The sequence below is a fragment of the Caretta caretta genome, chromosome 2 (genome assembly GCF_965140235.1).
Source record: "Caretta caretta isolate rCarCar2 chromosome 2, rCarCar1.hap1, whole genome shotgun sequence".
NCBI classification, from domain to species: Eukaryota; Metazoa; Chordata; order Testudines; family Cheloniidae; genus Caretta; species Caretta caretta.
In genome coordinates, this window is record NC_134207.1 from 255,432,434 (window position 1) to 255,446,076 (window position 13,643).

Sequence of the window (13,643 nt, forward strand, 5' to 3'; positions counted from 1 at the left end):
ATTCCCACCCAAGTTGATGGTCATAAATGGAGTAACTGTCCCCAATGTTATTCTAGGGTACCCCTGACTACAACCTTTTGTGTTGGTTTATGAAATTATATCCTGAGTCAGAGGCCCTGGCAAATTACACTCTCAAGTGTAGAACGGTGGTCAACTGTGCATTTGGCAGATTGAATCCTACTGGTGCTGTTTATAGAATTGTTTAGATTCCAGTGTCATCAATGTTGTCTGAAGTATTGTGGCTTGGTATGCTCTGCACATTCTTTGTGAATCCAAAGGTGAGCCACTTGCCACTCAATGGGCCTATGATAGTAATTGATTACTGATCTGGTACACTTAGACAGACGGTGCTCCTGTAACAGTTGGAGCAGGCTGCACCCAGACAAGGGAAGTCAGCAATGCTTTGTACTCCCACATTGTGAACTTGCATGGATCAACTGAAGAGGAAAACAGTATGTTTATGGTTGTATTTGTACCATGATTCTTACAGTAAAAGTAGTACTGTTGCTGTATGCTACGACTGGGGTGTGTGCGACTGTCATGAATTATTAATTGTGCATGAGATGACTGCTTATACCACGGTGGTTTGTATGATATGAACTGTGGCTTTTCATTATGGATTGCTCTGAATAGATGAACGGAGATATTGTTTGATACAGCTTCCCAGTTATGCCTTATATCTTTATCTTTCTTCTAAATACAAGTTATATGATGCAGCGATGGTAATAAAATTTATTAATAAATAGGGCTATCAAGCGATTAAAAAAATAATCGTGATTAATCGCACTGTTAAACTATAATAGAATACCATTATTTAAATATTTTTGGATGTTTTCTACATTTTCAAATATATTGATTTAAATTACAACACAGAACACAAAGTGTACAGTGATCACTTTATATTTATTTTTTATTAAAAATATTTGCACTGTAAAAAACGAAAGAAATTTTATTTTTCAATTCACCTAATACAAGTACCGTAGTGCAATCTGTTTATCATGAAAGTTGAACTTAGAAATGTAGAATTATGTACAAAAAAATAACTGCATTCAAAAATAAAACAATATAAAACTTTAGCGCCTACAAGTCCACTCAGTCCTACTTCTTGTTCAGCCAATCGCTCAGACAAACAAGTTTGGTTACAATTTGCAGGAGATAATGCTGCCTGCTTCTTGTTTACCATGTCACCTGAAAGTGAGAACAGGCGTTCGCATGGCTCTGTTGTAGCCAGCGTCGCAAGGTATTTGCATGCCAGATGCTCTAAAGATTAGTATGTCCCTTCATGCTTCAACCACCATTCATGCGTCCATGCTGATGACAGGTTCTGCTCAATAATGATCCAAAGCAGAACAGACAGATGAATGTTCATTTTCATCATCTGAGTCAGATGCCACTAACAGAAGGCTGATTTTCTTTTTTGGTGGTTCGGGTTCTGAAGTTTCCTCATCGGAGCATTGCTCTTTTAAGACTTCTGAAAGCATGCTCCACACCTCGACCAAGATTTTGGATGGCACTTCAGATTCTTAAACCTTGAGTCAAGTGCTGTAGTATTTTTAGAAATCTCACATTGGTACCTTATTTACATTTTGTCAAATCTGCTGTGAAAGTGTTCTTAAAAAGAACTCGTGCTGGGTCATCATCCGAGACTGCTATAACATGAAATATATGGCAGAATGCAGGTAAAACAGAGCAGAAGACTACAATTCTCCCCCAAGGAGTTCAGTCAAAAATTTAATTAATGCATTATTTTTTTAACAAGCGTCATCAGCATGGCAGCATGTCCTCTGGAATGGTGGCCGAAGCATGAAGGGGCATACGAATGTTTAGCATACCTGGAATGTAAATACCTTGCAATACCGGCTACAAAAGAGCCATGCAAATGCCTGTTCTCACTTTCAGGTAACATTGTAAATAAGAAGCAGGCAGCAGTATCTCCCATAAATGTAAACAAACTTGTCTGTCTTAGCGATTGGCTGAACAAGAAGTAGGACTGAGTGGATTTGTTGGCTCTAAAGTTTTACAGTTTTGAGTGCAGTTATGTAACAAAAAAAAAATCTACATTTGTAAGCTACACTTTTATGATAAAGAGATTGCAACTACCGTACTTGTATGAGGTGAATTGAAAAATACTATTTCTTTTATCATTTTTACAGTTCAAATATTTGTAATCAAAAACAATTTTATAAAGTGAGCACGGTACACTTTGTATTCTGTGTTGTAATAGAAATCAACATATTTGAAAATGTAAAAAAACATCCAAAGATATTTAATAAATTTCAATTGATATTCTATTGTTTAACAGTGTGATTAATCACAATTAATTTTTAAATGTAATTAATTTTTTAAGTTAATTGCGTGAATTAACTGCGATTAATGAACAGCCCTATTAATAAAATGAAAGCCTTTATTTGTGAACACAGCTGTATTACAAAAAAAAATTAAAGCATTCTCAGGCAGGTCAATTGCCATTACAACACCAAAACAACAGTAATAAAATACTCAAAACAGTAATAAAGTAAAGTGCGTAACACTACTATTGAACAGGGAAATCAGTACAAACAAAAGAATTCTCTACTTTTGCATGTCACCAGGCCTCCATTCTCCTTTCTTTCTTTAGCATGGTTAGCATGCACATGGTGCTGCTGCACAGGGTGGAGGACTGAGAGGGGAGGAGGACTGCTGAGGGTACGTTTTCCCTGATTACCTAGTGTTTAGTCATAGTTGCATGGGCCACCCAACCATAGTATTGTCCAACATGTTCCTTATCTGCACGACATGGTGCCATGGAAGAGACTCAGGATATGGAATAGGAGCCTGAACTCTTGTGGCCATTAGGCAGACCTCTCCATGCTGCCACCCAGTAGTACCTGTAACTAGCTTGTGCTTCACTACTCACAACCTGCTATGGACACGGCCCATGGGAAGTCCTGGCTCAAGCACTCTAACAGGGAGCAACCTCATGACTCCTGATTGGCTCCCTGCCCCTGTATAAACCGAGCTGGTATTCTAGGACAGTGGTTTTCAAATGTCACCATGAGTTTCCCACCCCCCTGCAAGATTCATTTCAGTTTTTCCTCCTCCACCTCATCTCCACAGATGTAGGAATGGTCAAAAAAAAAAAAAAAAAGGTTGCCATCTGCCCTTTCCCCACCTGCACCCCAATCTGCCTCAGAATTTCTCTTTTGGTGTTCCACTCACAATTTTGTGCTTGATTTTCAATGTTTGTGTCTGTATTTTGACCACTCACTATTTCACAGCCTAGGCACATGCCTGGAATTTATGGTTTGCATTTATTGGCTGTGCTTATCATGCTCTAGGCTAGTTTATAATAAAAACAGTGCACTATGTCACCTAAACCAGTATTAATATATATAAATTACTCCTTCAAACAAAATCAAGAGCCTGGATAAAACAGATAGGCCTTGCACTCTGCCCTGAAGGTTGACAAATTGTTATACTGTGTTTATCCCAATTTTCTGTATTATCTGAGCATGAAACTCAGGCCGTATTGGACCCAGATTGGGAGGAAATTTCACAGTTGAAGGCTGTTGAATGACGGTGCCTTACCCACAGACAAACAAAACTAAGGAGGTTCAGCTTACCTGCCCAGCTGATCAAAATGATCAAGGTAAAGCTCAAGCAGAGAGGATGTTTCTGAAATAACTACGGCCCTTTTGTGCCTATGTATCAAAACAAATATCTTGAATTAGGTCTGGAAACAAATGTGGAGCTCATGCAACTCTAGAGCAGAGTTGTAGGCCTCCACCAGCTATCCCCTCTTTTGCCAATCACAGGTACATCTTATAGGGCCTAGGCAAAATTGCAAACCTCTGGGATGCCAACTATCCCAATACATGCAGGGAGAGACTGGACCACCACCCACTGGCTGGCTGTGTGGGGGATTGGGTGCACCCGGTGAATGGGTGGTGCAGTAGGCATGATCTCCCTGTGCACTGGAGAGCTACAGGAGGAACTGTGAGTCTATGTGGGCTTGTGCCTTAAAGACACAATGTCTTTTAGGAGGAGAAATGGCATGGTACCCTTTTCCTTCCTACTGTTATTCAACAAGAATGCATCGTGGTGGGGCTGAAGAACTTTTAGCAGGAGGAGGAGGAGGAGGAAAAGATTGTTGAGGTGAAAAGGTTGAGCCTGGGCCGTTGAAGGGAGGAGAATCAGAAAACAGTGCAGTGCCTGTGCCAGCCTGTTCCCACCTGGTGGAGGGAGGCAATGAGAGGAAGTTAACTGGGAAGAGAAACAGTGAAGAGATAAGTATGGCCCAGGAGGTGAAAGGAAAAAAAAGAAAAGGCGGTGAATCAAAAGAAAGATCCAGTGGAACCAGACTGATATCCCCTGGAGGTAGAATGACTGCTGCTTACCAAGCCCTGGCAGGAATGTGTCCAGGGGGTCTGACCCACCTTGTAAATATAAAATATTTTATGAATGCTGTAGGGAGGGAGGAGCAGGGAACAGTGCCCAGATGTCTCAGGACTAGTCGTAAGGGGCTATGCAGATTTGGAAGGTACAGTCATGGCTACAACAGACACCAGCAGGATCCTCCAAATGTTGTTACAGACGCACAACAATTAAAATAATAAAATGCCAGCAAATCAGCCCAGTTCTTTTTGCTTCTGCCATCTAGCAAATGATCCAGACACTGGACTGTACAGTAGCTACTAGACCCAGAGGGGGAAGGGGCAAGGATTCTTCCTCTCAGACTGCAGAGCACGATGGCCACAGTAGCCCTTTGCAATCCTAACTTGCCCCTGAAGGTAGGGAAGAACAGAAGTATCTTCATAGCACCAGATCCTCTACCTCCATAACCTGTAGATTGGAAGCTACTGTGAAGTAAAGCACCAGAAGGCATATGGGGGCACAGATCCTACATGCCACCCCTCTCTCCCCATCCCCACATCCAGCCTTTCATAGATGAGGAGATAGGATTTATCCCCTAATGAATGGAAACAAAGTTCAGACATAAATGTCAAGGACAAATGACTGTGCTGCATCATCAGCAGAATGCTATCCACATCATGCTATCTTACATCTCACTATCTTAAAATATTATCTCATTGAATCTATGTTCTCATATCAGAGAACTTCTTTCTGTTGGTGCAACTATTCATTAAAGGCCAACAACATACTCTGATTTTCACAATATAATCACAGTTATCCCTGCCTTGAAGAATTTACATTCTAGAAGACAAAGTCAGACAAGATGTACTGGGAAAACCAGAGGGAGCCATTTCCTTAGATAGAACTGTTTTTGCTTCCACTTTCTAATGTTTACCATTTATTCATGGATGGTGGGAAGGGTAAATAGTAACTGGAAAAACAAGTGAGTCAGGCCCTGTTTATGCGAGAAAGGATTTGCTAGCATAGATATCAGCAAACCCTCAGAGGGTAGATGCAGCTTGCCATCAGCAGGAGTTCTTCTGCTGGTATAGCTTACACCAGCTCCCTGAATAAAACTGCACCTACAATAGGGCTTTTGCTGGCATAGTTATGTCAATTAGGTGTGTGTGGGTTTTTCCCCACACTCCTAACTGCCAACATTTTTTAATGTAGACCAGACCTAAGTAGGAAACAAACTATAGGTTCCTTCCTCTCTGGGCCAGAATCTGTGATCTTTGGTACCAATTAGGTGCTTGAAAGGTCACCCTAAAATTAAATATCACTTTTCTGAAAGTGTTTCCTCTGTGATTGCTCCAAGTAACACCTCAGATCACTGTAATCAAGAGCAAAGAACTTTTTTCTCTTCCCTCTCGCCCCTGAGTTTATCAGCCCTGGGTGGCGAAGCTCCAGGCTGTCAGTGCCCCACACTGTCCATTAAATCGATGGACGCACTCCTGATGATGATGTGCACTACTGACAAAAGGAGTGTAGGGTGGACATGTAAAATTGATGTAATTACTGCAGTAGCTGTACATCAAAGTAACTTAAATCAGCTTAATTTTCTAGACTTGCTCTCAGTGTCACAGCTAAATACAAGATGGAACAGATTGTTTAACGTAAGTAGTTACACATTTTAAGAAAAAAGGAGTACTTGTAGCACCTTAGAGACTAACAAATTTATTTGAGCATAAGCTTTCGTGAGCTACAGCTCACTTCATCGGATGCATTCAGTGGAAAATACAGTGGGGAGATTTATATACATAGAGAACATGAAACAATGGGAGTTACCATACACACTGTAAGGAGAGTGATCACTTAAGATGAGCTATTACCAGCAGGAGGGGGGGTGGGGTTCTTCCTCTCCCACCCCCCGCCCTCCTGCTGGTAATAGCTCACCTTAAGTGATCACTCTCGTCACAGTGTGTATGGTAACACCCATTGTTTCATGTTCTCTATGTATAAATTTCTCCACTGTATTTTCCACTGAATGCATCCGATGAAGTAAGCTGTAGCTCACGAAAGCTTATGCTCAAATAAATTTGTTCGTCTCTAAGGTGCCACAAGTACTCCTTTTCTTTTTGCTAATACAGACTAACACTGCTGCTACTCTGAAACCTGACAGATTTCAAAGAATCATTCAAAGTGAAATGGCCCAGCTACACTCCTACAGTCACATGGAGGAAAGTGGGGAGGAAGCACCAGGGTGAAGGGGTGGTTTTGTTAGCAGGCTATAGATTGTAACAAGCCATAAATTCAGTGTCTCAATTTGGTCTGTGATTTTTAGTGTCTAGCAAAATTATGACTTTAAGCTCCCAGGCTTGTCTTTTGAAGGTCTTGTGCAGCTGTCCTTTGAAGATAAGGCCTGGTCTGATATAAAGTGATATCTTTGTAAAAAGTGTTACCCCTAGGTAAGTGTGTTTTTGTCTGTTATTTTTCTAAATGATTGTCAGTTTCACCCATGTAGCTGCTATTGGGGCATTTGGTGCACTGGATGAGGTACACCACATCTTGTGATAGGCATGTATAAGACCCATGGATTTTGAAAGGTGTGTTGTGGGGAGTGTTGATCATCATACCACTGGAAATTATCTGCAGGTTTTGCATCTGTTGTTCTGGTAAGGTCTGGTCTGGTACCACTTTGAACTGGTGTGTCCCAGTCTGTGGAGAGCTTGCGTGTGATGGTGAGCTTGGAGAGGTTGTTTGAAGGCCAAAAGACAGGCGGTCAAGAAAGATTTCTTTCATGATGGGGTACCCATCAAGTAGTGGTTGTAGCTGTAGCATGATACAGTAGAACCTCAGAGTTACAAACACCTTGGGAGTGGAAATTGTTTGTAACTCTGAACAAAATATTATGGTTGTTCTTTCAAAAGTTTACAACAGAACAGTGACATAATGAAGCTTTAAAACTTTACTATCCAGAAGAAAAACGTTGCTTTTAACAATCTTAATTTAAATGAAACAAGCACAGAAAATTACCTTACCTTGTCAACTATCTTTATAACACTTTCCCTTTATTTTTTAGTAGTTTACATTTAACGCCGTACTGAACTGTATTTGCTTTTTTTTGGTCACCGTTGCTGCCTCATTGCATACTTCTGGTTCCAAATGAGGTGTGTGATTGACACAAAGTCATGGCAGTTTGCAACTCTGGTGTCTATAACTCTGAAGTCCTACTGTATCTCAAATAGGTTCCAGTGTGGAGTGGCATCTAGGGGTGTACAGTTGGCAGGGGAGTATTTTTGTATTAAGTCCATGTGCAGCATATATTTCTTTCAGAAAATAACAGCCCCTTCTAAATTAGCTGTACACATTTTCCAGAGACAGATAATAGCAACATGCCTACAGATCACCAGACTTCTGCCTGCGGTAGGGTTCAAGTATGCAGTGCCGGAGCCTACCTCAGATTCAATACTCCAGCACCACATTACAGTGAGAACTCCCTGCAAACCCTTAGCTAAGGTACGGAGCAAAAACCTCTGATCGGGCCTGAGCTGTAACGTAGGTTGTAACACCCGCCCCACATCGCCCTTTTGCTAGGGTTGCTGCCCCCGTGCAAGTCAATCTCTCTGGCCTGCTAGTGTGGCACAGTGTCCTAGGGAGGTGAACTCATCCTTCAGGAACTTCTTCTGCCGCCCTCGGCCGCACGTCAGCGTGCCCCCGCCCTGCGGCCTCTCGCTCTGACAGAGGGGCTACTGGGCCAAGCTAGCGCCCGGCATGGTGCCCTGGCCCGCAACGCCCCCTCACGTTTGCCCCAGCCGTTTTTCCGTCACCATGTGGGGGCACCCGGGCCAAATCTGCAGCCCAGGGCAGCTGCCCTGAAACGTAACCCCCTCCCCACGCGTGGGGCCCAGCGGCGCGGAGGCGTGATTCGGCTCGGCGCGGGGATTACTTGAACCAGGGGAGAGGCCCCACAGCCGGAGCGTCAACGCCCCGCCCGCGCGCGTGAGCAGGCGGGTTTTGCAGCACTTGCCAAAAGCGGCATATTCAAAAGAGGCCCCAGCCCAACCGCCACCACACCCGGGCACGCGCTCCCTCGAGCATCCCCACCCGCTCCCCAGCCTCAAGGCGCAAAGCCGATTGACCCGAAACCAACCAACCCCAGTAAGGCCCGCATCGCTCACGCATGCACAACTCCACCCTCTCCACCAATCACGATTTGCCTGCCCCACCATTTAGCCCCGCCTCACCCTTCAAATACAGCCAATCGATGGCGCTGGCTAGTCAGCGTCCATAATCTGCTGCCAATCCGCTGCCGGGTATTATAACCTACTTTACAGTTCAGGCCCAATCAGAGGTCCTACTTGCTCCGTAGCTAAGGGGTGGTGTGAAGGCAGAAAATGACGCAGCGAGTTTTCCGCGCCGTCGCGGTTCCGGCCGGCTTTTAACTCCACAATCTCAGCCTCGGCTCGTGACGTAACGACGTTCGGCTACGTGCGGCCGGTGATGTAGAGGTCACGTGGGGACAGCGCCGCTGCTGCGCGTAGGGAGCCCCATCCGGTCGGTGCGGCCGCCGGTCCCTGCATGTCGCTCGTCTCCTCTTTCTCTCGCCCTTGGGGTCTTCCGTCCAGTCCCGCCGCCCCGCCTCGCCGCCGCCGCCGTCTCCTCAGCCGCCGCCCTTGATGTGGGTCGGGGCCGGGCGGGGAGAAGATGCCTCCGTCCAAGTCCCGCAAGATCGCGATCCTGGGCTACCGGAGCGTGGGTGAGCGCGGGGCTGCGGCTCCCGGAGCGGGGGCGGTGGGGGAATCGAAGCGGTCGGGCCGGACTGAGGCGGGGAGAGACTGGGGCGGCGGCAGGCGCTCGGGCAGGCCGGGAGGCCGCTCCCGAGAGCCCGGGACCGGGCGGCGGCCCTAGGAAGCTTGCCGTTCCGAGGCTGTGGCGGCTGCGGGTGAGTGGCCGGGCTGGTCGCCGCTCGCTGATTGCTGGGGGCGAGCCTCCCCGGAGGCGGGGAGTGCGGTGGGAGCCCGGCAGCGGCGCTGAGCTGCGAGCCTGGCGGAACCCGGGGCGGGGGTTCCCCTCCTGCTGCCGCGCTCTCCAGAGCGTCCTGCGGGCTGGTTCCGCACCTTGCGCTGAGAGTCCCCAGCGGCAGGTGGAGCCCGGCCGGGAGAGCGGGGACTCCGGTAGCTTCACTTGACCGGGAAAGCCTGGGGCGCACTAACCGTGCGGGGTGCCGCCAGAAACTGATCCGAGTGACGGAAAGGAGCCGGCTTCCTCGCGGATCTGATGGCTGGCACCGTGCGCGGGCCCTGTAGGTGAGAGCGCTGCCTGTCTCGGTATCTGCCCGGCCTCAGGGCCGTCGGGTTCGCCGTGACTCCTCAGTCTGCCAAGGCCCTGGAGTAGGGGGGATCCGGAGTGCTTCGGCTCCCATGGTGCCCTGTGGCTAGGAGAGGGGCAGTGTGCTGATCAACGAGCCGTTACCGGGAGACTTCACCTAGCCCTCTCATGTGGCTTTCTAAAAAGGTCACCTGGTCAGAAATGCTTCTTGTGAAAAGTATTCTTAATTGTAATGGCTAGGTGCCTGCTATCTTACTGGAAGGAGTGATGCCCACTGTTCAGGGCTCACCGTAAAGCTACCATTTTGGCTAAGGAGTTAACACTTCTAATATAAAACATTCACTTTAGCAGGGTTCACTGTCACATGAATTCTCATGTTTTCCTACATGCTGTTGTGTGTTTAATGGAGTGATGGTTTTTGCAGAACCTTTTTAGTAATTATGAGCTATTGAGATGTGATTGCTGAGACACCAGCTAGGTACAGTACTTGCGGTGCATCAGTTCTGTTGGTTCAGGGAAGCTATGGGGTGATTCTTTTCACTATTCATTCTGCCACAGACCCCTGCACAGAGGATATAAGCCCTCTCATGCTGCTAGATTCTTCCTCTGGAATTGATTTACCCCCCTCGCCCCACCCCCTGGTGTGTTAAATGTCCAGTTCTCCCTGTGTGTCTCTTTTCCTCCAATTTGTGAATCTGCCCTAGCCTCAGTCTCTAGGGACATCCCTTCTTTTGATGGCTGTTCTCTAGATGTTTTTCTCATCCCAAATTTATGAAGATGTTCCAGGTTTATATAGTAGTAGTGCTGACATGGCAGTGCTGGACCTGTGCCTTATCACTTCACTGAACATGTGCAGTACTATTGCTGTTGACCCATGCAAATTAACCCAAGCAGAAGAATTCCCCAGAACCATCCAGCAGCAGTCTGAAACTAACAGTTATAATCAGTTTTTCTTTGTCTTCCCACGCTGTATGATTACCCTTTTCTTCAGGTAGATCTTACGGTTCTCATGGCTTAATGGAACACAATTTCTGATCTTGCAACAAAAGAAACATTTTAAAAATTAAGATAGCTAAGTCATTCCCCATGTCACTTCTGTGATTAGCAAAAGTTGAAAATGTGATCTTCAGTAGGGACCTATATTTAGATAGGAAACACGAAGGAGAATAAAATCTCTGTACTTTGTCTGCCCACAGCAGGGGCTTCCAGGAACAACTGCAATAGAAATGTTAAATGTTGGTAATTGTCTGAATCTGCTCAGTTAGGCCCCAATTCAGCAGCAAAGCCCCCAAACATTGAATTTTGTTGAATAGAAGAGTAAAGAATTGCTATACGCTATATAAGAATGGGTGTTTCTTAACTGTCCTATGTACAGCAATAAAAAGGATGCATACTAAAAAGTAGGCGGTAAGACTGTTTAACATAAAGTTATGTATCTGTTTAAAAGGTGAGTAACATCAGTTACTTCCCTATAGAATTAGGGTCCCTCTCTGATTCTTCTACCATTTGAGCAATTTGTTTCTAGAAATGGATTAAGTCTCAACTCAGTTCTTTCTTTCTGGCCACTAAAGACATAAGGTGGGTGAGGTAATATCTTTTATTGGACCAAGAAAGACAAGGTTTTGAGCTACACAGAGCTCTTCTTCAGGTCTCGGGACCTAATGAAGACTCTGTGTAGCTTGAAAGCTTGTCTGCCTTGGTCCAAAAATAGATACTACCTCACCCACCTTGTTTCTCTAATATCCTGGGACCCACATGGGTACAACAACACTGCAAACAATCTCTGACCACTGTAAGTTATGAGGGAAGCCTTTAGGCTAGAATTCCTGAATATAGTCTCAAATATTTTTCATGCACTTGTTTTAGTTAAAAATTCAAACTACAGAAACAAATACTAAAAAGTTCATTGGAACTTTGCTTTCATTCTGTAAAACTGCTTATACATGAAGGACATTGAAGGGATAAGATTCATAGCTTATTGTCAATATCTAAAAAAGAAAAGAAGTACTTGTGGCACCTTAGAGACTAACCAATTTATTTGAGCATAAGCTTTCGTGAGCTACAGCTCACTTCATCGGATGCATTAAGTACTCCTTTTGTTTTTGCGAATACAGACTAACACGGCTGCTACTCTGAAACCTGTCAATATCTAGGAGACTGACAATGGCTTCAAAAGCTCTACTCAGTAGAGAAACAAATTGACAACCTCCACCAGATAAAGCAATAATTGATCAAGGCTTGAGTAAAAGAAAAATGAGGAAAGGTACTCTGCCTAAAGCGCTCTCTGTCAAGTGCTCCATTTTGGAAGCTCCCTAAAATTTGAACTTTGCAACATGTTCTGCAGAGCTATTTCTGAGCAGGATTGGGGAGAATTCCAAAACTGAAGGGCCATTGTAGAGAATGTTCTGCCAACAGTTCTCTTTCAAATCAAGAATGCTTCAGCTCATTAATACCTACACCAATCTAGACTCTGGCTAGATTCTGAGAGTCTGAGTAGGCAGGGCCTAGGCTGTTTGCAGATTTATAGGTTAAAGCCAACACCTGGAAAATCATAATCCGCCAATTCAGATCATTAAGCGTAGTGCAATGTTTGGCACTCTAGTTAAAAAGCAGCCTTCCACATTCCATCCAGTCTTCATTTTCTGAGTAGATTTTAAGATGTACTCCCAAGAAGTGTATTGCAATAACCTAATCTTGAGATGACAAAGCATCAGTTGTGGTAGAGGTCCATATCCAAGAGACGTTGCTAAGTACAGTTGAGAAGTCCATCTTTCCTATTGCCAAAAATTGATAATCCATCAATAATGGAGAATCTAAACAGACATCCATGCGGCAAACATGAGTAACTAGTGGACAACACCCTCATCCGGAAGGTCAGACATAGTCTCTCCCTCACACTCCACTTGGTTTCCTCCAAACTACCATCTCTGTTTTGTCTGGATTGAGCTTCAGCCACCTTGCACTCATCCATACCCCCAAACTCCTTTGGATGTTTGAAAAGGTACTTGACCACACTATTGCTGTAAGAAGAGGGAAGTTGAGGAGACTACTTACTGAAAAGACAGCACTCCAATTTAAGTTAAACCATTGCAACTTCTGAGTGTGGACAAGATGGTTGTTTTGACTTAACAAGATGCAGACAGTTAAGTTAGAAGCCAGATGATTATTTCCCCAGAAAATAACTAGCAGTTTCTTTATAGTGGGAGGAACTTGACTGTTACCAAACTGTAGTAGCTAGGGTTAATCAGCTATTTAGTATTCAAAACATTCATAGATTCTGGTAAAGTCAAAGAATATTTGCATCCTAAACAATGATGGCATAGACATTTTTAAAAAATTATGAACTCTAAAAAGAATCTACATGTTTTGTATAGCCTGGTCAGGAAATAAAATACTTGAAAATTCAGTGTGAGGAGAATAATAGGTTTGCATGAGGTGAAATGAAGTAAGAATGTGAGGCTGTTTTGAGTTGTTTGATAAGCCTTTCCAAGTTTCCTGAGGATGGCAGACAATTTGATGAAAAGCAGCATAGATGGGTTTGATGTTTGCCGTTGGATCATCTTATTGTGGATTATCCGTTTGAGGCAGACACACTTGTCTTCCCACTAGAATAGTGTCCGTTTCTTAAATGAGGTAATTTGGTAGAATAGCCTTGAGAAGGTGGATGTTGGGCTTCCCTAAAGTATTACCCAACTCCACTGTCTCAATGTATCTCTGCTGTAGTATGATGGACCTTTGGAGATGGCGTTTTTTTCCTGCCTTTACACTGGTAGTTGGACTGCAGGTCTTAAGTACGTAGCTGAAGGAATGAGAACGTCCCTTATCTGAAGGTTCAGATTTAGGGCTTGTCTACACTTAAAACACTGCAGCTGCGCTGCTGTAGAAATTCAGTGAAGACTCTACCTATGCCAGCAGTAGGGATTCTCCTGTCAACATAGGTAATACTGCCTCTTGGGGAGGTGGATCTAGGTCAACGAGCA

At 44.6% G+C, this 13,643-nt stretch overlaps 1 protein-coding gene and 1 long non-coding RNA gene across 5 annotated transcripts in view; one reads left to right on the plus strand and one right to left on the minus strand.

The window, feature by feature from the left end:
* The window catches only part of LOC125631219 (uncharacterized), a 64,704-nt gene extending 56,009 nt beyond the window's left edge, over window positions 1-8,695 (minus strand). The window contains exon 1 of the long non-coding RNA XR_012667305.1: window positions 8,580-8,695. This is a non-coding gene — a long non-coding RNA (uncharacterized LOC125631219). The remainder of the gene's footprint in view (window positions 1-8,579) is intronic.
* Window positions 8,696-8,856: 161 nt separating this feature from the next.
* Window positions 8,857-13,643, plus strand: part of RHEB (Ras homolog, mTORC1 binding) — a 62,024-nt gene continuing 57,237 nt past the window's right edge. For 2 of the 4 annotated variants that reach the window (XM_048837555.2, XM_048837558.2), the window contains exon 1: window positions 8,862-9,091. In XM_048837555.2, the coding sequence (XP_048693512.1) occupies window positions 9,040-9,091 (52 nt within the window). In that variant the 5' untranslated portion in view covers window positions 8,862-9,039. Of the gene's footprint in view, window positions 9,092-13,643 lie in introns of all 4 variants that reach the window. The other 2 variants (XM_048837556.2, XM_048837557.2) reach the window with 2 other exon arrangements.